This window comes from Pogona vitticeps, chromosome 1 (assembly GCF_051106095.1).
Source record: "Pogona vitticeps strain Pit_001003342236 chromosome 1, PviZW2.1, whole genome shotgun sequence".
Taxonomy (NCBI): domain Eukaryota; kingdom Metazoa; phylum Chordata; class Lepidosauria; order Squamata; family Agamidae; genus Pogona; species Pogona vitticeps.
The window spans coordinates 151,908,052-151,933,202 of record NC_135783.1 but is presented as its reverse complement, the minus strand read 5'-3'; the positions used below and the strand labels follow the sequence as shown (position 1 = coordinate 151,933,202).

The following is a 25,151-nucleotide window of genomic DNA, read 5'->3' as shown; positions in this document are numbered from 1 at the left end:
ATATGAAGACCAGTGACTGCACTCAGATTATCTGTGCAGCATCTCTAGGACAGGACCTATACACAAGTGCATGTGGACCATATCATATGTTCCTCGGTGTCCCACAGGCACTGTGACTGTATTGCAAGCCCCTGAAAAGCCCACTCTTCCTTCAATCAATACCATGTGTGAAATGGGATTATGTGCAGATGTCAATACAGTGCAATTACATGGCTACTAATGCTTGTAGTAAGTACAAACTAGCAGGTCCTACAATATTCTCTGCTTCACTTTCTCGGTATTCTAATTGTGGTGAATGTTTTGGGGTGGCGTGGGAAAATTATGGCCTTCTTTATAATCTTGGACTGCAGAGCCCAACAGTCCTCGCTGTGAAACAGGCAACTGGAGTTAATGAGAACTGGAATCAAACATATTTGGCTCTCCTGAGGGGGGGGGGGAGAAGGAAAACATCTCTTATCTTCCATTCTAGTCTTCCTCTACTTTATGCCCTCCATATGTGTTGATCTACAGCTCCCATTGCGCTCCAGCCAATATGGACCAGCTATAATACCTGGGGATAACGTGAGTTGTAGTACAATACATCTAGAAGACATCATGTTTGGGAACACTGTCCTAGTGTCTCAAGTTATTTTTGTCAGCACAATTTAAAAATCTTCCAATGTATCAAAGGGAGTCCTAGTCTCATAGAAAAGGGGGGAAATGCATTTCAGACTAGTTTTATGTTTAACACAGCAAGCTTGTGAAGGTTTTGTAGCAATTCTGTCAGGTCTCTAATTGAGAGACACTGATTTTTCCCAATTGTTAAATATCATTCAATTAAGGGGAGGGGATGTATCAGTAAAATACCTGCCAATTAGTCCACCCACCCACAACAACTGCTATATATTTATGGAGGCAAGTATTCCCATCTCATGCTGGTGATGAAAAGTTTTGCCCTAGTTCAATCACACTTGGTAATTACAGAAATTAGCTTTCAAGTTTAGATCACTCAGCTGTGCAAATGGGCTCTTTGGGTGGAATGCACTGCTCTGAAACACATGTCAGTCAACCATGAAGCTGGGTAGGCACTATCATTATATTTGACACCATCACATTCATCCGAGTGAAGGGGGATCCATTTCAGTGCAACAGCAAGATAAAAGTGGCCCCGGGGCATTTATGGAGGCCTCTTTTAACTCAAAGGAAGCCTTGCTCATCCTGTTCCCCATGAAAGCACACCCTTGACATACAGTAGCTTTAACTCCTCATAAAAGGGATTAACTATATGGGTGGCTACCTACCAAGCAGAGGAAAAGGCAGGAATCTCTGCCTGACAGAAAGAAATCCGACAAGCATTTTCTAGTGTGAAACTATACTTGTTGGATTTTGGCCCATGAACATCACAAGGGTCTTGCTAGGTGGGGGAAGGGGAGGTGGCAACTTTGTCCATTTGCTAGTTCCCTTAGCTTCCTAGTAAAGAGCAGTGCTTCCAGGATCCTGAGTCACCTAGGTACCATATGAAAAGCTGGATACCTGCCTTGCAGAAAAACCCCGACAGCCAGGTCTCGGCTGCAACCCTGTGAGTCACAGACAGCCTTGCAAACAGGAAATTACACACTTCCCCAGCACACACTGGATTTTACAACACCTAGTCTTCACAATAAAGACTTTTTGTCTTTCTTCTAAATCTGACTCGGATCCAGATGCAACTCATTCTTGCAGCAGACTTAGTGAAATCAGTGGGATTTTAATTGCTCATGGTTAACCTAACTGCTGTGATGTCAGTGGGTCCACTGTAAGAATGACTGAGTCTGGATCTCACCGGGTGAACTCAATTCCTTTCAGATCCAGAGCCTACAAAACTACCTGTGATCCTGCAATATGAAATCATAGGATATACAGTAGTACCGTACCTCGGTTTACAAACGCCTCGGTTAACATAATATTCGTTTTACAAATGGAAATCCATTGAAAATGCCCCCACTTACTTTTTGTTTGTTTTGGTTTACAAAGAAAGTTTCCCCAGGATGCATTGTGCCTGGAGGTTTATAGCACCGCCCCCATTCCTATAGCAATCCACCTTCCAGTTTACAAATTTTTCACTTTACATAACGTCCCACAGAACACATTAATTTCGTAAACTGAGGTACTACTGTATACACAACTTTGGTATCAGACTAAGTGCATGATGCTCTTTAGGCCCACAAACATACTTTAAATCCTCTTGACTTTCAAGTGAGTGTTGTCAATTCTAAAAAACAAAAATTTGAGTCACTCCCTGCTTTTTTTTTTAAAGGACAGGGTTCCTTTGCTATTAACACTTATGTGGAACAAAGGATTTCAACAGATGTAGCTTGACAAGTAAGCTTCACCTGGTGAAATTCCCCTTCTACACAACTGTTCCAATACATCTTCTCTCTTTCATGTGGCTACCCCACCAGGAAGAAAAGCAAAATCTGAGCAGGGAGAGACTGGAAGGTGATGAGCCAAACTCTGGTGACTCATAGTGGTCCATCATTCAACTAATATATACCATTTAGCAGGGTTCTTTTGCAGGCCTTTTTAGTGGGGTAGGGAATCTTATGCTAGATCTGGCCCTTCTGGTGTCTCGACCCAGCTCTCTGGGATTTCCCAGATGGTCACACATTCCTTTTCCTAGGATACATCCCCTGGGACTTGTTTTCCTCCATTCTTAAAGAATGAAATGCCTCTCCTAAGGTCTAGTTAGCTTTAAGCGCATACTGCCCATGCTCATACTTTTGGTCTGAACTTTCTGCCTTCAGGCCCACCATCAGAGTGTAACTACTGACAGCATATCTGAAACTGAGGATGTAATGACATGATCCAATACTGCAAGATTTGTTGCAGTTATAATGCAGGTCAGTTTGAAGGAGTTCCCCCTCCCAATCACATGATGCAAAGGCCAATTCAAATCAGTCCAGCCTTTTTTGCTCCCAATATGGTTCCCCCCCTTTCCCTCAGGGTTTCTACTTTTCTAAAGTTGGAACAAATTGAACAGACTTGCCATCATCTATGATGATGATGATGATGATGATACCCATCTGGCAGCCAGGACCACTCTGGGTGGTTTACATCAGATAAAACAACAGAGTAACAAAATAATACATATACAAATTAATAATACAATTGGGGCATAAATCAAATATCATAAAGTGCAGTAAAAACAAGTTTGTTGTTGTTGTTTAGTCATTAAGTCGTGTCTAACTCTTCATGACTCCATGGACCAGAACACGCCAGGCCCTCCTGGAGGAGAGTGCCATAGTTCTGGAGCTACCACTGAGAAGGCTTGATTTCTAGTGGTTGTTTTCCGGGCCTTCCAGAGTTTGGTCAAATTCATATCGGTAGCTTCGATGACACTGTCCAACCATCTCATCCTCTGTCGTCCCCTTCTCCTCTTGCCTTCACACTTTCCCAACATCAGGGTCTTGTCCAGGGAGTCTTCTCTTCTCTTGAGATGGCCGAAGTATTGGAGCCTCAGCTTCAGGATCTGTCCTTCCAGTGAGCACTCAGGGTTGATTTCCTTTAGAATTGATAGGTTTGTTCTCCTTGCAGTCCAGGGGACTCTCAAGAGCCTCCTTCAGCACCACAATTCAAAAGCATCAATTCTTCAGTGGTCAGCCTTCTTTATGGTCCAGCTCTCACTTCCATACATCACTACAGGAAAAACCATAGCTTTGACTATGCAGACCTTTGTTGGCAAGGTAATGTCTCTGCTTTTTAAGATGCTGTCTAGCTTTGTCATCACTGTCCTAGTAAAACAAGCACAATAAATTACAGTTAAAAGTATGAAATATAAAAGACAAGAAGCATGGTGGTGTGATGGATGACATTTTAGCAAACATTGTTGTATTATGCAGCTGTTTGTTCAGGAGAGGCCTGTAGGTTTTTAACAGCTTCCTAAATGTGCCTACTGAAGGGGCCAGGCAGAGTTCAGATGGAAGAGAGTTCCATAGTCCTGGAGCTACTGCCAAGAAGGCCTGATTTCTAGTGGTTGTTTTCAAGGCCTCTCTCAGGGTCAGAACTCTCAACTGCCCTGCCAGGGATGATCTCATAGGGCAGGCAAATCTAACTGGAAGGAGGCACTCAGCCAGATATCAAGGTCCCACCCAAACCATTTAAGGCCTTGTAGGTTAATACCATTACCTTGAAACTGGTACGGAAGTGAAAAGGAAGCCAGTGTAAGGTGGCCAGGGTTGGGGAGATGTGTTGATTTGCTAACCCCACTCAGAAATCTGGCCGCCACATTCTGGACCCAGTGCAATCTCCACAGCAGTCCCAAGGGCAGCCCCACGTAGAGGGCATTGCAGTAGTCTAATCTTAAGACTACCAGAGCATGAACCAGCGTGGTGAGGGACCCGGTGTCCAGGTAGGGGCACAGCTGAGTGACCTGCTTGAGGTGGAAATAAGTGGAATAGACCACGGATGCTACCTGTGATACCATTGATAGTGCTGGGTCCAAAAGTACACACAAGCTACACACCTCATCCTTTGTGGAAAGAGTAACACCCCCCCCCCCAAAAAAGACAGGGAGGAACCCAGACTACAGACACTAGGGGCCCACACCCACAGGATTTCCATCTTGTCCTGGTTCAGCCTCAGTCTGTTTTCCCTCATCCATCCCAGCACCGCATCCAGGCAGGGCTCAAGGGACAGGATAGCATCCACTGCAGAAGGGTGGAAGGAGAGATAGAGCTGAGTGTCATCCACATATTGGTGACACAGAGGTCCAAAACTCCCGATGACCTCCCCCAGCAGCCTCATATAGATATTAAATAGCATTGGGGAGATGATGGATCTCTTGGGGACCCCACAATTGAGAGTCCACAGAGCAGACAACATCTCCCCAAGTTGAACTCAAGGGCTGACCACCAACCTCCAATCCTGAGAGCCTCCCCAGGAGGATACTGTGGTCAACAGTATCAAAGGCCGCTGAGAGGTCAAGAAGGACCAACAAGGATGTTTTGCGCCCATCAGCTTCCCTCAGGAAGTCATCTTTCAGGGCGGCCAATACCATTTCCATGCCATGATGTGGCTTGAACCCGGACTGGAATGGATCAAGGGCATCAGTCTCCTCCAGGAGAGCCTGGAGATGGTTGACCACCACTCTCTCCAACAGCTTGCCAGTAAAAGGGATATTGGCAAGTGGACAATAGTTGTTAATAACATCAGCCACCAGATTGGTTTTTTTCTGGATAAGCCGAGTGAGTGTCTCATTGAGGGTGAGGGGAATCCTGCCCTCAAGGAGAAACCCATCAATAACAGCCTCCTTCCACTCAGTTGTTAACAGCCTGGCTACTTTCAAGAGCCAGGCCAGGCAAGGTGTCAGGGTTCAGTAGACCAGGCATCAGGACCCAGTCCAGAGCAAGACCACAGGAACAAGGTGGAACCAACCCCACAGCCCAAGCAGACACCAACCAACTGGGGCTTTGAGTCCAAAAAGTAGCCAAGTAGAAGGATGATGCAAATCACGGTCAGACAGTCCAGGAGTCAAAGCCAAGAGGAACTGTATCAAGGCAGCAGGGTCCAGGGATGCAAGGAGAGGCAAGGCAGGAACCACAGCACAGCCAGAAACCTTAGCTGTTGATGCAAAGGTCTGTGGGGAAGGCCTGTTCTTATATAGCCCAGTCCTCAGCTTCACCAGGTGGCACTCCTGAGGAGCTGGGCAACAGCTGCAGGGGAAAGGCCCAGTCCTGCAAACCTTAGAGCAGCTCTCCCTAGAGAGATGGGCCCGAGCCTGCCTGCACTAAGGTTGCAGGGTTCCGGCATGGCCCCAGTCCTGACTCAAGGATCTCGTGAGGGGGTGGTGGCCCTGCAGCAATCCAGGACCCTATCAGCTGATGTCACAGGCTGAAATTGTGTTAAAATTACCGGACAAGGCGATGCTATGGACATCTCGGCTCAATGCCCTGATCAAGAGGAGATATCTAGGTCCTGGCGGATGGTCTCCATTTTTTGTTTAAAGAAGGCCGGAAATTGGTCACAGGAGATGCTACTATGAGGCCTGCCACTGTGACCAATTCTGGGTAAATCGTGTCCAATATGGAATAGTTCCGCTTGATCATCCTGAGCTTCGCTTATCTGGTTAGCGAAGTAGGATTTTCTTACAGCCTTCAACTTGGCTAAGTAGATATTCGACGTGATTTTAGCAACATGTAGCTTATTTACCATTGGGGCCCATCTCCAAATGCCTCTAGCCTCCTCCTATGACGCTTCAACCCATACAGTGGTTGGTTATACCCGGCAGCTGGCCAGGGTTGAGAATGGAGGGGGTGTTTAGGAGTGATCATGTCATCTGCCCTGGAAACTGCCCCGTACCAGTTAATCAGTTGATTAATTCTTGTAAAAATAGGAGGCATGTCTGTGGATGATATTTCAATGACGTAACCAGTATGGATGTGATACTCAGGACCATAGGAACACCTACCCCTGCATTCTTTCCCCCCCCCCAATCATCCTCCATTTTTTTTTAATTTTTTACATATATGAAATTAGCAATAGATCACCTTATCATTAGTATTGATATAGTAGTTTAGCACTAAATCTAGTTCCAGATGATTTTTTAAAAATATGTTATGAACAAAACAGAAATAACCCAGATGAAATAAAATGTATTCCTGTGATACGTGGTATTTCTGTACAACCCAGGAAGGCACTACGAGGAGCAGTTTCCTCCTAGAAAGGGCAGTATAATATAGCAAGAGAAGGCCACATGGAGGTGAGAAAAGCTCTTCTTTAAACTACTGGCTCTGGGTTGCAGTGCTCAGGATTCTGCTTTGGGGGGGAAGGGGGATTCCTGGCACATTCAGGGGACTGCCATGCAAAAGAAGCCAAAGTCCCATGCCTAAACTGAATTTGGGCTGAAAATGGTCCCGTCCTTGTTTTTGACCTGAGATGCAGACCCTATGTCCCTCCAGATGTTTTCGAGCCACAACTCCCATCAGCCCTAAACACTGGCCCCAAGGCGAGGTGGGCGGGCATGTTTCTAGTTCTCCACCATTTAGTGATGCCCCCAGAGCTGATGTTTATCTGGCTTACAATACAAATCTATCCAGCTATAATGTGTGGCTGTCTTATGAATCACACATCCTTTCTGTGGCAACCTTTTTGTTTGGCTTGGAATATAAATGGAGCTTCTGACCACGCACCGACCAGTCCTGGAATGTGCAGTTTTCCAGCATTACTGAGTAATCAAGTTGGGACCTTAGGTACTCTGGAAAGTCCCAGGAATTCTCGTGCTCAGACATGCTCTGTACTGTCCCAGGTGCAAGATGCCTTGGGACATGTTGTTTCCAGCATGCTTAACTTGCCTTCCATTAGTCAAGCACAGGGCAGCATTATACACCTCACAGTCCTAGGCACCTGGGATGCTGCCATTCAAATCTTCCCAGATAAGAAGAAGAACAGAAGTCTCATGGAGTTACTGTCTGATCAGCCATCCCCTGATGGTTTATTGCACACCTGCTGAGAGAAAACAATTAAGTCCTCAGACCCTCCTTGTAATGTTACCAGATATGTAAAAGGATTTCTCAACTGTTTCAGAAATAGCAACAGCAACTGCCTTCTGATATATGGTCCGTGAGAGCCAAACGAAGTTCTGACTCAGACCTGTCACGGGAACAAAAACTGGCTAGACACACTCACCGCAGGTATCTATGGCCATGGTGGCTCAAACAAACTTTCCAACACTGAAGTTACCCTCCCTAGACAAACACAGCCTCTAGATCCAGAGAAAGAAATATGTTTCCTTCTTCTCTCAACCTAAAAATGGTGGGATTTTGTGGGAGGAATGCAGGTTAAGTATGTATGTATGGGAAGAAACTGACCCAGTCCTTGGTTGCACCTTAAATTGCAACTTTGCACTATAAAAGTCAATGGCAATCAGTTAGAGCGGGGGTTGGCCAACTGAAGCCCTCCAGATCTTGATGGGTTGCTATTTCCAGCATTCCTCACCTTATGTTGTCTAGTTCACATTGGGGTTGTAATCTCACAGCACGTGAAAAGTGACGCTTTTGAAAGAGGGGATTTTTAGTCTAGAGAAAAGGTGCCTGAGGGGGACATGATTGAGACATTTTATATGACACATAAAATTATGCATGGGGTGGATAAAGTGGATAGAGGGAAGCTCTTCTCCCTCTCATGCAATACCAGAACCAGGGGACATCCACTGCAATTGAGTGTTGGGAGAGTGAGAACAGACAAAAGAAAATATTTTTTTACCCAGAGTGTTGTTAGTCTGTGGAACTCCTTGCCACAGGATGTCATGATAGCATCTGGTCTAGATGCCTTTAAAAAGGGATTGGACAAATTCTTGGAGGAAAAGTCCATCGTAGGTTACAAACCATGATGGGGATGTATAATCTCCAGGCTTAGACGGAAGGTACCTCCAAATGCTTGATGCAGGGGAGGGGGGATCAGGAGACATCGAGTTGTCTTGTGTGCTCCCAGAGGCATCTGGTGGGGCGACGGTGAGATACAAGAAGCTGCACTAGATGGGCTGTTGGCCTGATCTAGCAGGACTCCTCTTACGTTCTTATGATCTGGGGTGGTTGAATGAAAAACACTTACAAGCCTCCTAGGTCTTTAACTGTTGTGTGGGAGAAGGAATTTCAGCAGCTGTAGGCTGCCCAATACTTTACAACTGTCGCCATTCCCCTCTTCCAGGCAACAGTTAAAGGGCCAGGAGGTTAGTCTTCTTTTTGTCAATCAGCTCTCTTACAGCTGATTCCTATCTCCATAGCTCTGCCTGGTGTTCAGTATCCTGATCACACTATCATATGATGAAATCTTGAGAGAGTGGGATGGATGTTACAGATTGGTCTACGAATAGTGCTACATGATTTGCATTAGAACGAGTGTCATGGTTGTGCTTGTGAGTGTATCAGCAAGTAATACACACAGCCTGAGTGGCTAGAATCCAGTAGTCACTTACAATTAGAGCAGGCCCATTTGAATCAATAGAATTTACAGAGGAGTTGATTCACTAGATCCCCACTGATTCAATGGGTCTACTTTAGTTGTGACTTATTACTGGATTTCAGCCACTGAATTACCGCAAGTCTACTCAGGTTTACTCAGAAATAAGACTTTGAAGTGATTATAAATATGCTTCTACTTAGAACATTACTCATATGAACAGGAGAAGAGATAAATAAATGTGATGGTTGGTCATTTAGAACTGTTGAAGCTGTAGTCCTGTATTTACCTACCTGGAAGCATAAGGCATAGAGTTGAAATCCTGTTGCTTAGCAAAATCCAAATTATAACTTCTCAGTCTGTTCCTCCCTGGCAAATAAAGCATTCTCACCAACATTCTCAAGAATAACATCAGGGATGGTTTGTTTACCTGGGAAGAACAAACCAAAAGCTATAATTTGGCTTATGCTAAGCAACAAGATTTTGCCTAATGAGTTATACATGTAGGTCTGCATAGGACAGAACTGTAATTCATTTACATAGACACATGAAATGGCAGTTGCTGTAGCTGAAATAAGAGCAACTTCTGCCCATCCTAAATTTCAACTGACCACCATTATCATCACAACCCCATGTTTTTAAAGCATCACTAGATGTCTTCTCAAACCTATTGTAACACCTCAACTAGTGTCTTTATGGAACAGCTCTGCTGATTATACTAAGAGTATGCTGTGTTATTTCTTAGCTCCAGTGGTTACAGCAACAGATTGGGAATCACACCCATGGACATTTTACACAAGCTAGCAGCGATTCCTTCTACCTTTTGAGAAGGTAGCCAAGTTGTCTGTAACACCCTTAGCTTGCTAGGCACAATGCCTTTAGGCTGTGACTGCAGTTATAATAGTGAACAGCTTTAGAAGCATTGAGAAGAAATTTACCTGCCTCAGATGATCTTGACAGTATGCTCCATTGCATGTTGACTTAAAAGTAAACCCATTGCATTTAGTGAACTGTGGGAGTAATCATGCTAAAGTTCATGATGCCATGGGTTAAATTCAGTTGTTAGTCCCAAACAAAGTAGAACCTGTGAATCAGTGGAATTTCTTCAGTTGACATTTGTGTACCGTGGGCCTCCAGATGTTCTTGGACTTCAACTCCCAGAAATCCTGGCCAGCAGAGGTGGTGGTGAAGGCTTCTGGGAGTTGTAGTCCAAGAACATCTGGAGGCCCAAGGTTGGGGAAAACAGCCGTAAATGATTCAAGGGATCTATTATAGCTGGGACTAGCAGTTGGATTTAGCCCACAGAAAGCAGTATTTTCAAAAGGTAGAATTCACACATACACCACATAACCTTTACACTGGAAAAGCAGCAAAAATGCCTTTTGAATCTAGGTTGACTGGGATGACTGACAGTGAGTGAGATGATAGATCTGTGCTTGGGCTGTACTACTCAGGTAGATGTGCACGTGTCTCAGGTAAAAAAGAATCCTCTGACATGGAAACCAAATATATCAAAGAAAAAGTCCTGTTCCAGCATTCTTCTAACATGCTAACTTTCTGTGCTGAGTATTTTTTCTGTATAACAAGTATTCAACCTAGAAAAAAGGTTCACCATGTCAATGACCACTAGAATTGCAAGGGGGGGGGAGGGAGGCAGGGAGAGAGTGGAGGTAGGAAAAAATCTTAAAAGAACTGGAAAAATAGCAAACAGTGTTGAATGAGTTGAAGAATGGGGCAGGAAGAAACACAACAAATATAGATTTCTAGAAGGAATTAAAACACACCCACCATATCATCCTAACTACTAACATGCTCCACACACATCTTGGCTATTTGTAGAGGAGGTGTGAAATTTTGAGACCTCAAATATAGTTGGATTCCATCTCCCATCCCAGCCAGTATGGAAAATATTCAGGAATGATGGAAGCAGTTATCGAACAAACTATGGAGGGACACAGGTTCTCCTTCCTATTTGTGGCTATATTGTCAACACTATCCATCTGAGAGCATCAATCCTCAAAAAGCTGTAGCATATGGCTAGGGAATATGTGGCTCTCCAGAAGCTGTTGAACTACAACTACCAATGTATGTTGCCATTAGCTGTGGTGGCTAGGATTGATGGGAGCTGCAGTTCAACAGTATGTGTAATGCCAAAGGATCCTCATCTCTCCTATAGCTGTTCAGATGCAAGACCTCTCATTGTGAGTTGCACTGGCATCATGCTTTAAGGGACATGCGATGCTACCTCACATGTCAGGCTCAGAAATTGCTATGGAACCCATGTATTGTACCTTTTAATAGAGACAAGCCACCAAGGCAATTCTAGTGTCTTGTTTTAGCTTGTTATCCTAATAATAATAGTTAGGTTTCATCAAGTTGATTCCAACTTATGGTGACTCCAGGGTTTACTGCAGACAGAGTACTCAGAAGTATTTTTTTCTTGGGTGTCCTACTTGCCCAAGGCTACGCAGGCTGACTTTACTCCCAAGAGGTACACTGATGAATCGAACTCTCAATTCCTGGCTCCTCAACCAGATGCTCCATATCACTATGAAGCAATTAAAGGAGCCAAACTGATAGGAAAGGATCGATAGAAAATCAAGCTGGTCAAAATGCTTGTCCCCTTTAATTTTAACCTAATGTATACATTCACATGGCATCTGGCATTGCTGACAAAGAATGACAGTTACAACCGGCCAAGCTCAGACAATGCAGGTGCTCCAGAACTGAACTAAAGCAATTCACTTCCCCAGGCAAACTAAAGAACATGTAAAGCATTCCTGGCATTGCTGAAGATCAGGACAAACAAGATGACTGCATAGGTAAACTATTAGCAGTGATCTAATCGCTGGTAATCGTAATAAAAATACTAGTGTGATATTATAATCTGTTTGTTGCCTCCCAGAAGCTTCTGCCTCATCTCTGTTGGACTAGACAGATGTTTGGCCAGATCCTACTGGATTTTATGGTTGCCTAGTCTAGTGGAATCTTCTATGCTTCTTGAAATCAAACTGAGATAAATAAAACAAAGAGAAATATAAATCCATATAAATAGAGCCTGTAAACCTACATTTGAAAGGTTAACTTGTAATAAAGCCCTCCCTGAAAGCCAATCATTACTGTGACATGATTTTGATGGTAAGGCATTATGTTATCTCTAATTATCCTTGTTTTTTCCATTGCATTTTTTAAAACACAAGTTTCTACAAAAACAAAATGGCAGTAATCTGTTGTATGGTGACCAGTAGGAGTAGTCCTGGCAAATTAAAGTAGAATGGAACCTGTTTCATGCAATTGAGGTGAGTGCAGGGCTGGCCTGCATTAGGCAGAACAAGGTGGCTTGTAGATTATATCGGGCAAGAAGTTATTAGAACTGTATGTTTACCAGACCGTCTGTTCTGAGCTAGAATATGGCCTTCGGGTGGGATAAAAACAGTCAGGAAGGAAAATCCAACTGCCATTTTGTTTGGTTCATGAAAAAAGAATGTACCAGGCAGCATTTTGTTCTTTTGCCTCAGGTGGCAAAATGTCCTGAGCTGGCCAAGGACAGAGCGAACGAATGTACAATTTCTATATATGTACATACAAGTATGGATGTACTTGTATGTACAGACAAAGGAGCAGCAGAGAAGGGCTACTTGTACAGCATTCATCCCTTAAGGCTGTGGATAAATACACTGTAGAGTAGGGTTGCCAAGTCTGAGGGAACTGCTGTATGTCTCCAGGCTGGAAGACAAATCTTAGGATAAGTGGCAGGAGTGGCAGAAAAATACCTGATTTTATTGAGTGTGGACACCCTGGCAAAGGTGTTTCTCCATATGTCGCATACATAATATTTGTTTAGGCCACATTCCAGACATTCACATTGTGTGTTTTATGTTCTCCCTTACATATTATTCTGCTATAAGGAATCTGAACCCAGTCCTTTCCAATCAAGGGCTGAATGATTTCTGAGGCCTTAAACCTGCCTTTCCTCATGCTTGCTGTAAAGATTAGTGTTCACTGAGCACTTAAATGATATATGAGTAATAACTGCTACTAATATTCACACTTTGGACATAAGAGCATGCCTAGGCCTGAGCTGACCCGATGTAAAATAATCTGGTTTTCTGCTACATGGGTTTTTTTTTTTTACTAAAGGATGATCCAGCACAGGGGATGGTTTTCTCTGATCAACTGGAGTCAAATCTGACTTGCTTCCTAAGAAGTACATTTCAGATGGAAAGTTTACAGGTGACAGTCATCTGATTGTGCCATTGATTCTCGCACAGGACTGCAAAGACCCTCCAGGACCCCCCCACTTGCAGGTGCACGTTCTAGAGTAACTGAACTTTAAGGTCAGGAAGGGTGAGAAGCCCAGGTAAGGGAGAAGAGCAACTCGGAAGCAACCACTTGCCTGCCATGATCTCTCTCTCTCTCTTTTCAGCACACAAAGTTGATGCAGGTGATTAAATGCTTCTGGTCTATTTCCTCCTTGGTTCAAAAAACCCTTGAGAAATCTCTCTGCTTGCCAAAAAGGGTTTTCCCTGCCTCTCATCCACAACCTCTCATCTCTCTCACACACACATACATGTCACTCACTTTGTAAAATTTCAGGAAAGGGAACTTCATGGCAGCAGAGAAAGCAGCCCTTAAACACACAGACAGACACACGCCCTTTTCTCCTCAGGGTGATGATTTGTCTTGAGACAATCATTTCCAGCACACACCTCCTTTTCCCAGCATCATTATCTCTTCTCTCCCTCTCACACACCCTTTCCCCCCAGCAGTTTCTAGACCATGCCAATTCTGTGCCTGTTTACTTCGAAATGAATTCCACCACACTCTGGTCAATGGGCTTTACTCTCAAGTAAAGATGCAGAGGATTACAGGCTGTTCCAGCCTATTCTGCTCCTGTCTTTGTCAGATTCCGCCACCTCCCAAGTGTTACATAATTAAAATTATTATCCTCACTCTTTCTGGTTATTAACAAAAAGAGATGGAGAGGGGCTGTAACCAGTTTAAAGAGACGTGGTGTAGTATAATGGAGAGCATGTTGGCCTACGACTTGAAACCAGGGTTCAAATCCCCACTTGGCCACAGAAACTCACTGAAGAGTAGCATGGCAATAGTAAAATCACCCCCTTAAATATCTCAAATACCTTGAAAACCCAGTTAGGGTCGCAAGCTGAAATTGACTTGAAAGTACATGATGATAATAAACAATTTAAAACTGCTCTCTCTTCTATATGGGCATATATAGAAAATGTTTCCAAGTATTCAGGTATGAAAGAAAAGCTCCTTTCTCATGCTCAGAGGAACTTCTTTTGTTATGAATGGATCATAGAACAGAATTGTGTCAGATTTCAGTCTCTTCTTATCACTTTCACACACCCTCCCCGTTAAATTTTCCGACATACACAAGCTCTACCAAATAAACATTTCTCATAATATGCATACACGTGCAAGTGGTGAGGAAACTGTATTATGTGAACACTTGTTTCCACCCCTGCTGACACACTTCCTTCTGTCTTTCTCATTTTCAGTTGGATGCTCCTCAGTCAAAATGACAGTGAATAAAATAACTCTAGTCTGGGTCAACACCATTGCCTCCCTTACCCCTTTTTGAAAGAGGAGCATGCCTCTGGAAAGACTACAGGGTGGCTAATATAAAGGCAGGTGGGGTAAAGGTGCAGGGAGAATAAACCATTTCTTTTTAAATAGCCAAAGCATCCTTTTCTGAGTGACTCAAGCGGTCCTTGGTTTGCTCCAATGTGTCTGGGTGGTTTTATTTCGAGCAGAAGGGAGCAGGGATGCACATGAGTGGATACTTCTGTTCCATGACTGAAAGGCAACTCCTCCCTCTGGGAAACTAGTTAATAAGAAAAAAAGGATTGTAGCTTAGATGTGTCATGGATATACACCGTTTCCCTGTGTGGGAGCCAGTGGTGATGTTGGATCAAGGCAAATTATATGGGGCTGAATGCTCTTACTGTAGATGATATTGTGCATTATTTCACTTACTTCAAAATATGTTGCAGTACTGTTTATTTGGCTGACAGCACCTCCCTCTCCCTCAAACCTCTGCCCCAACTGCTGTCCTGGACAACACCAAATGTATGGCTTTCATCTTTATTGGAGGGGCGCCTCCAGCCACCCTGGCCCTCCTCCCAGTGTCTGAAGGTGCGGAGCCCCGACACGAGCTGACCACCGCCGAGGCGTTGAAGGCTTTCCACCGGGTTGCCAGGAGCTCACCCGTAGGTCAACCTGCACCGGTTGGCCTCCGATCCGCTTTCCGAAGGGGAACATGGGCGGACACGCTCCTGCCTGCCAGAGCTGCCGTTCCCTCCAGACGGTCTGATTCAGGCGGCGTCCACGCCTGCGGGATCGAAGGCGGGCTTCCCGTTTCCTGGCCAGGCAGCGCTCTTTCCTCTTCGAGCCGGTTTCTCGGAGGACAGACAGCCGAGAGGGGAGGGGAGGGGAGGTCTTCCCCTCGAATCGTAGCCCCAGCAGTCCGGGTGTGCCCCGTATTGCCGATCACCACAACTCCCACCCGAGGCGACCTTCCTTCCTTCTTGCCCTGGGAAAAGGGCTCAGCTCGTGCGCCCTCCCGCTCGCCCCGAGGGGCTCCGAAGGGCGCGCTTGCGCTTGGCTGCAAGGGGGAGGCAAGCCGGCGCCCTGGCGGGGGGGGGGACCGTAAAGATTTATTGGGGCAGAAGGTCCGAGGACGCATCGAAGGCTGCCTTGCCACGCCGTGTGTGTGTGTGTGTGTGGGTGGGGGGGGTGCAAGTACGCGCCAGTGGACACACCTACCCCCACACCGGAACAATGCAAACTGCCAGGCAATTCAGACGGGAAGCGCCCGGAGGTGGCGGGATCTCTCTCTCCCCCCCCGCCAAGCTTCCTCCCACGCGTGGCGGGGGGGGGAAAGAGGGCGCTCGACCGCAACTTCCCAATCCGCACCGTCCACACCTGAGGCCGCTCCCACCCATCCCCTTCCCGTGTTGCCATCGGTCCTTTCGGGGATCAAAACGACCCTTCTTCCTCCTTCCGAAGTCTGGACCGGGGTCAGCAAAAAGACTAAAAGCGCCGATCCCTCTAGGAGAGGGCCAGGGAGCAACCGCGATGCCCTCACCAATCTAAAGATTGCTGCTGCTGCGGTCATTTAACCACCACCACCACAACAACGGGATGAGTGGACTGCGCTCCGGCGCCTCCCCTGAGAACCCACCTGCTCCGCTCCGCGCACCTTTCTGCGGCGATCGCCGCCGCCCCCCCCCCCGCCTCCTCCTGCCCAAGGGCGGCTGCCGCTGCCTCCCGAAACCCCTCCTCTTGTCACCCGTCCAAAGAAAAGCCAAGCCTCTCCAGGGACCCGAGGCGGTGCTGGCGCTTCCTTTCCACCCTCCTCCTTGATGCATATTAATGATAACGCATGCGCCGCCTGCCGTTTCTTTCCCCCCCCCCTCTCGCCTCCCGCCCTCCTTCCCTCCCTCCTCTGGCCATGGGCTAGCTAGATGAAGCAGTCAGTTCCGTGGGGCTCGCAGAACAGGCGATCGGCTCTCCCTTCTTCTCTCGGGGCTTTTCTTTCGTTCCTTTATTTCCACCCCCCTTCCCTTTCTTTTCTTTCTTTTTTTTTTTGCGCGTGTGTAAATTTCCTCCCCCCTCTCCTGTTGTTGTCGGGTGTCGTCTATGTGCGTGTCGCGGGGGGTGGCGGGGAAGGGGGGGCCTCTTCGCCCGGGTTATTGTGTGGCCTGGATCGCGAGGTGGCAAGTGATCTGCAGAGAAAAGAAAGCCCGCCGCCAGGGAAGAGGAGGAGGAGGGGGCAGAAAGGGACCAGAATAATCATCCTCGTTAATAATAATAATAATAATAAAAGAGAGAGAGAGAGGAAGAAAAGAGGGGGAGCGGGAGGCCAAGGAGAATAAAAGGAGGCTGGGCACAGCTTTGCATTGAAGATCGGGGCGCTATTGAAAAGTGGTGTTGTCTTCCACCCGTGCGTGCTTCCATCGGGGGAGTATATTAGAGCCGGACAGTGGGCTGCGAGAGCAGCAGTACCAGCAGAAGCAGAAGCAGAAGCGGCGGCAAGCTTGGAAGCCTCTCGGAGCAAGGCGGACTGTGCAGGGCAGAGGCATGCTTTTATCAAGGAGACCGCAGCTCACGGAGTTTTCCTTAAGTCTTCTTCTCGCTCTCCTATGTTTGCGAATCAAGGTACGTTGCGCGCCTCGCGGTCTTTTTATTGCCCGCTGCTGCTGCTGCTGCTATTTTTTATTATTATTTTTATTTTGCACCGCAGCTCCCACTCGTCACCACCACCACCTTCTCCTCCCTTCATTCACTCTTCAGGCTGCTGCTTCCTTGCAGAAGACGGAATCAAGTCGCGGAACTTTCAATTTTGCTTCTATTGTACGCTCGAGGAATCCGTCCCCAGGAGCGTGGCGCGGGGGCGAGCGGCCGTAGTGACTGCTTTGGGGGAAAAATATACCCTTTTAAGATTTTTTTTAAAAAAGTTGCTCCTAAGGCAGAATTGCTGCTGATTTAATCGCTGCAGGAACGCCCACCCCCCCGGTTTGCGAATTTATTTTTTCAATAACAAAACTCTTAAGGATGGCTGCATTTCACTTTTTCCAATAGGAGTGTTTTGCTTTTTTAAGGGCTGATTGTAAATTGGTTTCAGTAACTGATGGTTTGCAGCTGCATTAATTATGGGTGTGGGTCTGAGCTGTGCAGTTTCTCTATTCCGTTTTCTCTTAAAACGGCCGTTCTCTAACTTTATTTTCCTTCAAGACCTCAAAATGCCAATAATTCCCTCCCTTGTTGGACTCTTGGGAATAATTTCTTTATGGGGAGGGATTTGGAGATTCTTCCTTTTACTTCTTTCTCTTCTTTACCTGTTGAAGTAGGAAGTAATAGAAGTCTTCCCTTCCATAAGTTGTGTTGATTTGTTACTGACCCCCCCCCCTTTACAAGCCATATCCTAATACTATGTTCCCTTCTCTCTCTCTTTTGTTTTTTTTTGGGGGGGGATGTCACATTTTTGAACAGGTTACTCTAACGTCAGGCCAATTTGAGTTTGAAATCCTGTCCATGCAAAATGTAAACGGGGAGTTGCAAAATGGGAATTGCTGTGATGGGACCCGCAACCCGACTGATAGAAAATGCACCAGAGATGAGTGTGATACTTATTTTAAAGTTTGCCTGAAGGAGTATCAGTCCCGGGTTTCCGTTGGGGGCCCGTGCAGCTTTGGATCGGGATCTACCCCAGTCATCGGCGGGAATACCTTCAACTTGAAATACAGTCGGAATAACGAAAAGAACCGGATTGTCCTCCCTTTCAGCTTTGCTTGGCCGGTGAGTGAATAAGTTAAGGCATCCTGCTCTCCTTATGCATGTGTGTCTGTCTATTTCTGTTTCCTGGGTCTGTACAAGAGAGCTGGCTGCCTTGGAAGGTTATTGGTGGAGTTCTTAACTTCTCTTTTCCTCCTCTATCCAGCTCCAACAAGCAAGGATTTAGTGAGAGCAGTGATTGCATTGACTTTCTACAGGCTGGAAACTTACTGCTTAGGACACATTGAGCTCAGGCAGAGCAGCAAGGTAGCGAGACAGAAACCTGTAGTGGTTTGGGCATACCTGTGTGTGTGTGTGTGTTTTGCCTTTAAAGCAGATGTGAACCCCACTCCCTTGAGAATTGAGAGGTCACAAGTTCACAGTCCTTGGTTTTTCATTTTTATTTTTTAAAAAGTCTTTCCCCTTCCCAATTAGTTCTGATGCCCGGGCAGAAAAGAGAAAGGAGGAGGTGAGCCCCTTGAGAGTTCTTCTGGAATGGTTGCTTGGCAGAAAAGAGAATGCTTGGGGGGGAGCCTGCCCTGCCCTGCCTGATGGGATCTCCGTGCTCTCTCTCCCGGCTAATGAGAGCCACTGGTGCTGCTGCCAGCTTCTCAGAGAATCTTGTTAACACCCTATGGGGGCACTGGAGAGTCTCTGGGAACGCCGACAAGAGACCAGAGGGAAAGAGGAGGCAGAGGCAGCTTTTCCTCTCCACCTTCTTAACTGCCCCCTTTTCCACATTACCAGCTCTTTCCCTGCTCTGGTGAGTGTCAGAGCTTGCTGGAAAACTAAGGAAGGGATCCAGAGAGCTATATTTTCTAGGCTAGGGTAGCAGTTCATGGACCCTTGGCTGAAAAAACGATAGCCGGGTTTGGTCATCCGTGTGGCTGACGTTGAGTAGGTGGCACCCCATCCAGTCTTCAAGCGGTTCGTGCCTGGGCAAGCATCTGTTTACTGCCTGGGTTCCGGGCTGTTGTTTATTTACACCAGAGAAGGGAGTGGCTGCATTGTACACTCTAAATCTGAAACATGCTGTCTCTCTTTGGAGGCGAATTGGGCCAGACATGTGGAATCCATCAGATACCTCTAGGAAAGGTGCTGAGCCCTTGCTGGTCCTATCAGACTGAAGGAGCATTTTCGACTACTTGGCGTTCATAGCCGAGTACGAGGCTGTCCCTTTTTTTTTGCACGAGGGGATTTTTAAACATTCTTCATTTGTCTCCTGGACCCGATGCAACTATTGTGTCTCAAAACGCAAGACTACATGTTCTTATTGGCTCAAGTTACTGGCATCCAGACTGCAGAAGATTCTTCAGTGGGAGGGATGCTCATGTCCCCGCCTCCCTGCTTGTCCCACCCCACCCCCAGCAATTTAAAGCAGAATCCGCAGCACCAGCCATGTACTGCCTCCTATCTGCCTCTGTTGCAAATATCCACTCCTCTTTCTTTACTCTCCCCCCCCATCCCATTTTTTAAAAGGGTGAAAAAAGCAAGTGCACCTATTCCAGGAGATAGCATTACAAAGTTCAATAGAGGATTTCACAAAAGTATTCTCTGTTCAGTACTCTCAGTCTAAGCCTTGTGGTTGGGTTTTGTTGGAAGAGAGATAAAACTGTTATCAAATATGCCATCAAAGGAATAGAAATGTTTTGTAAAGAAAAAAGAAGTGTGGTATTTGAAGTGCTGCCAAAGGCTGTCAGGCTTCTGTTAAGGCTTCAGACTCCCCACTCCCCCCCCCATCTCTCTTTTCTTTTGAGGCGCAGGTTCATCTAGAACAACTGGCCTGGTATATCAGCCTGTCTTGTGTGCCTTGAATCTGATAATGCCTGCATAATTCCAACTCTGATTTGTGTTTCTGTGGCAGTGAAATCTGTTACCCTGAAATTTACTTGGGTATCGCTAGAAATCTATGCGTGCTCATTTCACAGAGCAGTTCTGTTCGTGTTGATTTAGAAATGAGTTCAGTGGAGCTTACTCCCTGGTAAGCGAGTCAAAGATTACAACCTTAATTTTTGTGGCAAGATGCAGGAGTGTAGGACTAAGTATGCAGGGAAGGGGACTGCACCAGTCTCTTTTATTTTGCAGTGCCCCGTCTGCGTCTCTTGTCTCCCGCCTCACCCCTCAGCAACCCCACCCTCTCCCCAGCCTTCTGCCATTTATTTATTTATTTTGGATTTTTGTATTGCTTAACATAACAAAGTGGTGTGTGCTGTAAAACGCAGTTCATAAAATAATATACAAGTCCAATATAAAATATGCATTGGTGAAAATAAATGAATAACTAGAGTCATACTTTGAGGAAGGCCTGTCTAAACAAATAAATCTTAAGTGTGTGTGTGTGTGTATAAAATCAACACAGTTGGGGCTTGCTAATGAATGTGCTTGTTAGTGGGCAGGGTGTTCCATAAGGCAGGTGTTGCAGACCTAAACTCCCTGTCCTTGGTGACCATGGAAAGCACAAAGGAAGCATCAGGAATTACTAAAAGCAGCCTCCCCCATGATCACAGTGGGACGTACAGGATAAGGTTTGTGTCCTCTGTGTTAATTACACATGTGTTAATTCTATGGCAAGCTTCCTGATGTGTTTTAGGCTCCACTGCATGCTGATTCACTCTGAAGTTGCCTTACATTCAGTAGCTTTTTTTTTTCACCTGAAGTTTAATTCCCAACCATTGTAATAGGCTAAGTGAACAGAAGTGATACAGTAGGTGGCTTCTGGGGTTGGCACAACATATTTCCAAGGGTTCAAACAGATTCACACAAGAGTAGTATTTCAGAATGTGGATCCGTGTCATCTTTTACTGTGCTCCAGTTCTGTCTGTATGCTGCCTGCCTCCCACCTCCAAGATGACTTGGCTGAGTGCAGCTGCTTTCACAAGAAAACTGGGTGGTAGCAACACTCCTGTTGTTGCTTCCTTTTGTGTTTTGGGTGGGAGCTTCTCTTATGGAGTCTAGGCTACAATTGGCCAAATCCTGTGAGGCATATCTCACTCTGTGTGTGATCTGTCTATGTCCTTTTATATGTGCAATATGAACAACTCTGAACTCATCGACTAAGTCATTGTCACTGAGGTTTTGGTCAAGTCTCCACTCCTACCACATTTACTTCTAGAATAATCTGATTTTTTTTCTTTTCTTTTTGAGGAGATACCACTTGGACTTGTCTCCTTGAAGCTGGAAATCCCTTTAAAAGTCCATAGAAGCTAGCTTTTCATGCATATTTGTGCCTGCTTTCCATTTGGGCAGTTGTTCATGAAGTCTCAGTCGCCATTGCTTTCTGTAGTTTTGAAGGCAGCGTTCTGTGGTTCTGGATGAGACCCTTTTCCTGCCACCTCTTTTTTCTTTTTTTAAAAAACATTTTGTCTGGCAAGGAATGTAGAATAAAAAATAGTTTATCAAGTTAAATAAAGCTGTTACGTTTCCGAATGGGGAAGAGGTGGGATTCAGAACTAACTTTGGCATTGGAGTTATGCTCTTAAAACTTCCAATTGCCTGGCCTGGGTTTTGATGTAACTCCTATAAGGAATAGTTGTGGAGATGGAGGGTTGTAAATTTCCTTTTAAGAGATTGGAGGTTTGAATAGGTTGCTAGGAGACAGGGCAGCGAACCAGTGTGAAGAAAATAAAGGAGTCATCCAGAAGACCGCACCTGCAGCAACGGCTAAAATGATACAGAAAAATGCCATTGCATATTATTTAGAAAGCATGAAGAACACTTCATCCAATGGGTGTTCTGTACTACATCATTGTAAAATCCTGTACAGAGGCTTACTCCGTATATGGGAGTCCTTTGCTTTATCTGTACGTTCACACATATGTTGTGTTATTTAAAGGCCACTGCCACACCATGCATATAGAGGAATCTATTTGAGGTGTGTTTTGACACTCCTAAAAGCTTTCTTGTTTATGACCTGCCTAGTTTCACAGAGGTCAAGCTCCATTATGTATTAAATGATGCTTTGCATTAAAATTCTGCTTCTTGTATAGAGGTCTTTGCTAGCTAGCACAGTTTAGGTCTGAGGTGTTTCTCAGCACTAAATAGCTATTGTTTTCCCGAAAAGTTACAGTAGACAGCCTTGCAGTTTACTATTAGAGGGGTTAAATTGTGTTAGCCTGTCAGTTACCTAATGAGGTGCTAAAATACCTCAGCTGCTTCCCTGCAAATAGTTAAAATACAAGTTTTGAATTTCCTATGTTTGTTTACACCCTTGGGCTGGAAAAGCCTTAGAAGCTGCCAGCTACTTAACTAATCATACTTTTCCAGAAGATTCTCCAAAGAGATTTGTTGCTAAGTCTCACTTTGTTCTAAGATGTGCTGTTGAGGAAAACCCACATCTTGCTGAGTTATGCTAGGCTTTTATTTGGCGACAGCCCTTCCCAGAGCCTTTTGTCTGATCTACCAAAGGGTCTTTGACCCAAAGAAGCGGGAGAATGCTGTCAGATTATCATTGAGCCTGTGAATGGTCTCCCATTCAGACCTTTGCAAGACTGGTCGCCCAACTTAAGATAAACTTTCTGAAAGTGAAATTTGTGGCCCCAAACCTAAAATTAATGAGTGTCAGGAAAAGCTGTGTTCAGTGCAAGAGCAGAGAAAGTTGTGGGGAGGGTTGTGCAATGTGAACACACTAATGGTATTTTTAATGAGAGAGAAACTACCATGGAGCAGGTAATTGTTTGCATTAAGTGTTTGAAAAGTAATCAGCCCTCCCTGTGAAGGAGTGATTCAGCTGATTGGATGAGGCTAGTTAGTAATCCAAAGTGCGTATACTTTGTAATGTGGTGGTGGTATTTTCATACCTACTGCTGTTAGCTAGAATTGAACTGTATGGATCTGTAAGATGGTCCTCATTTTCCCCAGTCCTGGTGCAATGCAATGAAAAGCCTGAGACTGCCCAGTCCTACAAATGAGTCATGAGAAGGTGTATTCAGTGGAGATTAATCTCTTGCAGTTTATTCTTAGAAGATGGTTAACTCTGTGTAGGGTTTTGGGTGGGCAAACTTTCCATTTCTTTTCTTAATCCTCTTGTATTTGTTTTCAGAGAATAGGTGAAAACTGTGGTTCTAAGCTGTATGCTTAATTCAGGGGGGAAAATTGTTGAGCACTAAAATGCCATCAACGTTTGTTCTTATTTAAAGTAATTATCTGGAGTAACAGAAAACAAAAGTCCCCTATTTGCTGCTTTGTTCCATAACTGATATAATATTTGTTGCAATAAAATTACAAAGTACACTAGAACTTTGCAAATTAAGTACTTCATGATGGTGGTGTGAGTTCTTGTTGACAGTGGAATAAGGAGACTGAGAAAGTCATGAATCTTTCTGGAAGTGAGGGAATTGATAGGTAGTGTAAGATGGGCTGGGGAAAGTCTCATCTGGAATGGTTCAAAGGAGCTCAAGGAAATAGGTGAGAGGGTTTTTTTTTTCTCTTATGGTAAATAGGTATTGGGGAAACCTCTTTTCATTTTGTTTCTTTTCAGGCTTGCTGGGCGCAAACCTGACTTTTTGCTTGGTTGACTACTAGGCATTCTGTCTATTAACCTTGTCACCCTGTTGTAACTGGTGCATTTAATCATCAAAGCAATGCTTTAAACAGGTAGAGATCAGCTGAACGCTGAGAATAGCGGGTAATCTTCTTGGTGTTACTGAGGGGTTTAAAAACTGACCATTGACATCCTGGCCTGCTTTCCATGTTTCCTCTTGGTCATGAGGGGGATGGGAGAAGGCAATCCTGTAACCAGATAAGAACTTCAGATTGGTTTGGTTTTAAGGCTGTCCTGAGCGCACACGCCCCCCCTTGTTGGCTGTGAACTCCCTTTGGAAAGAGACCAAAGTTTGATCAAATCGAGGTGCCATCTTTTCTCCTTAAAAAGAAAAAAAATTCTCACTTCCCCCCTTTTTTTGTTTAAAGCACACCAAGTTTGGTCACTAGAATAATTTGTCAGGCCACCCAGACGGAGGCAGTGGTGGCTAATATTAACCAATAACAATGGCGTGGCCATCCTGACGGCAGGGAGGATTACTCGACATAATGGGGCCTATCCAAAAATAATGCTAATACAGGGCAAGCAACAGGAAGCAGCAGTAGACTCAGCATAGCTTGGCTCCGGTACAAACCATGGCCTTGCCTCACACAATGACAACTTCAGCACATCGTGTATTCACAGGATAGTCATTATTCCAGCAGGCTTGCCAGGATAGCAAATGGCTTGGTTGGTTTACAAAGAGGCAGGCGTGCCCCCCTCCATAAGTGGTCAGTGGCGTCCTCTCTCCGTCTGCCTGGGGAGGAAGAGGCCGGGGGGGGGCTGAAGGTGAGGCAGGGGGAAAGAGGAGGAGAAACTGCATGGGTGGCTGTTTTCAGTGTACAGTTGTTTTAGCAGGAAGAGGAAAAAGAGATTTGTCCGGAATGTGAGGGAGAATATCCCTCATTAAGAGACAGTGACTTGAAGGAATAACAGTTGTGGCCTGGAGCTTATAAGATCTTTCTCTTGAGCGTTTCTCTCATTTGGTGTGGTGGCTGGTGGAATTGCTGCCCATGTGCACAACCCTGAAGTTCTGTATACGCTCTCCTTTTTTTGGTCTAGCCTGAAGTAGAATGAAATGCCTAGTCAGTGGTATATGTGCGATGTGTCTGTTTTTGTCCGTGTTCTCAAGAACTGAAGAATCTGATAGACTGCTAACTGTACCACATTTTAACCATTGTTTTCCATATCTTCCCCCCTTTTTCCTTTGGGGAGGGGTGGGATTTTTCAGATTGTCTCCTCCAGGTTAAAGGAGAGAAACGTTCAACACAGACCATTCTGGTTTAATGGTTTATCGCTGTGGGAACAGAGTCCCGGACGAGGTCGGCCTTCGGTCTGGCCCGGGAAGATCTTGGATTCCCATGGCAACCAGACCACCTCATGCTGTCCAGAAGCCAGGTGCTGCTTGCAGCGGCTT

General features: G+C 45.4%; 1 protein-coding gene across 1 annotated transcript in view; it reads left to right on the top strand.

Moving 5' to 3' along the window:
* Positions 1 to 16,367: 16,367 nt before the first annotated feature.
* Positions 16,368 to 25,151, top strand: part of JAG1 (jagged canonical Notch ligand 1) — a 57,826-nt gene continuing 49,042 nt past the window's right edge. The window contains exons 1-2 of the mRNA XM_020806854.3: positions 16,368 to 17,100; positions 17,935 to 18,240. Coding sequence (XP_020662513.3) covers positions 17,023 to 17,100; positions 17,935 to 18,240 — 384 coding nt within the window. The 5' untranslated portion in view covers positions 16,368 to 17,022. The remainder of the gene's footprint in view (positions 17,101 to 17,934; positions 18,241 to 25,151) is intronic.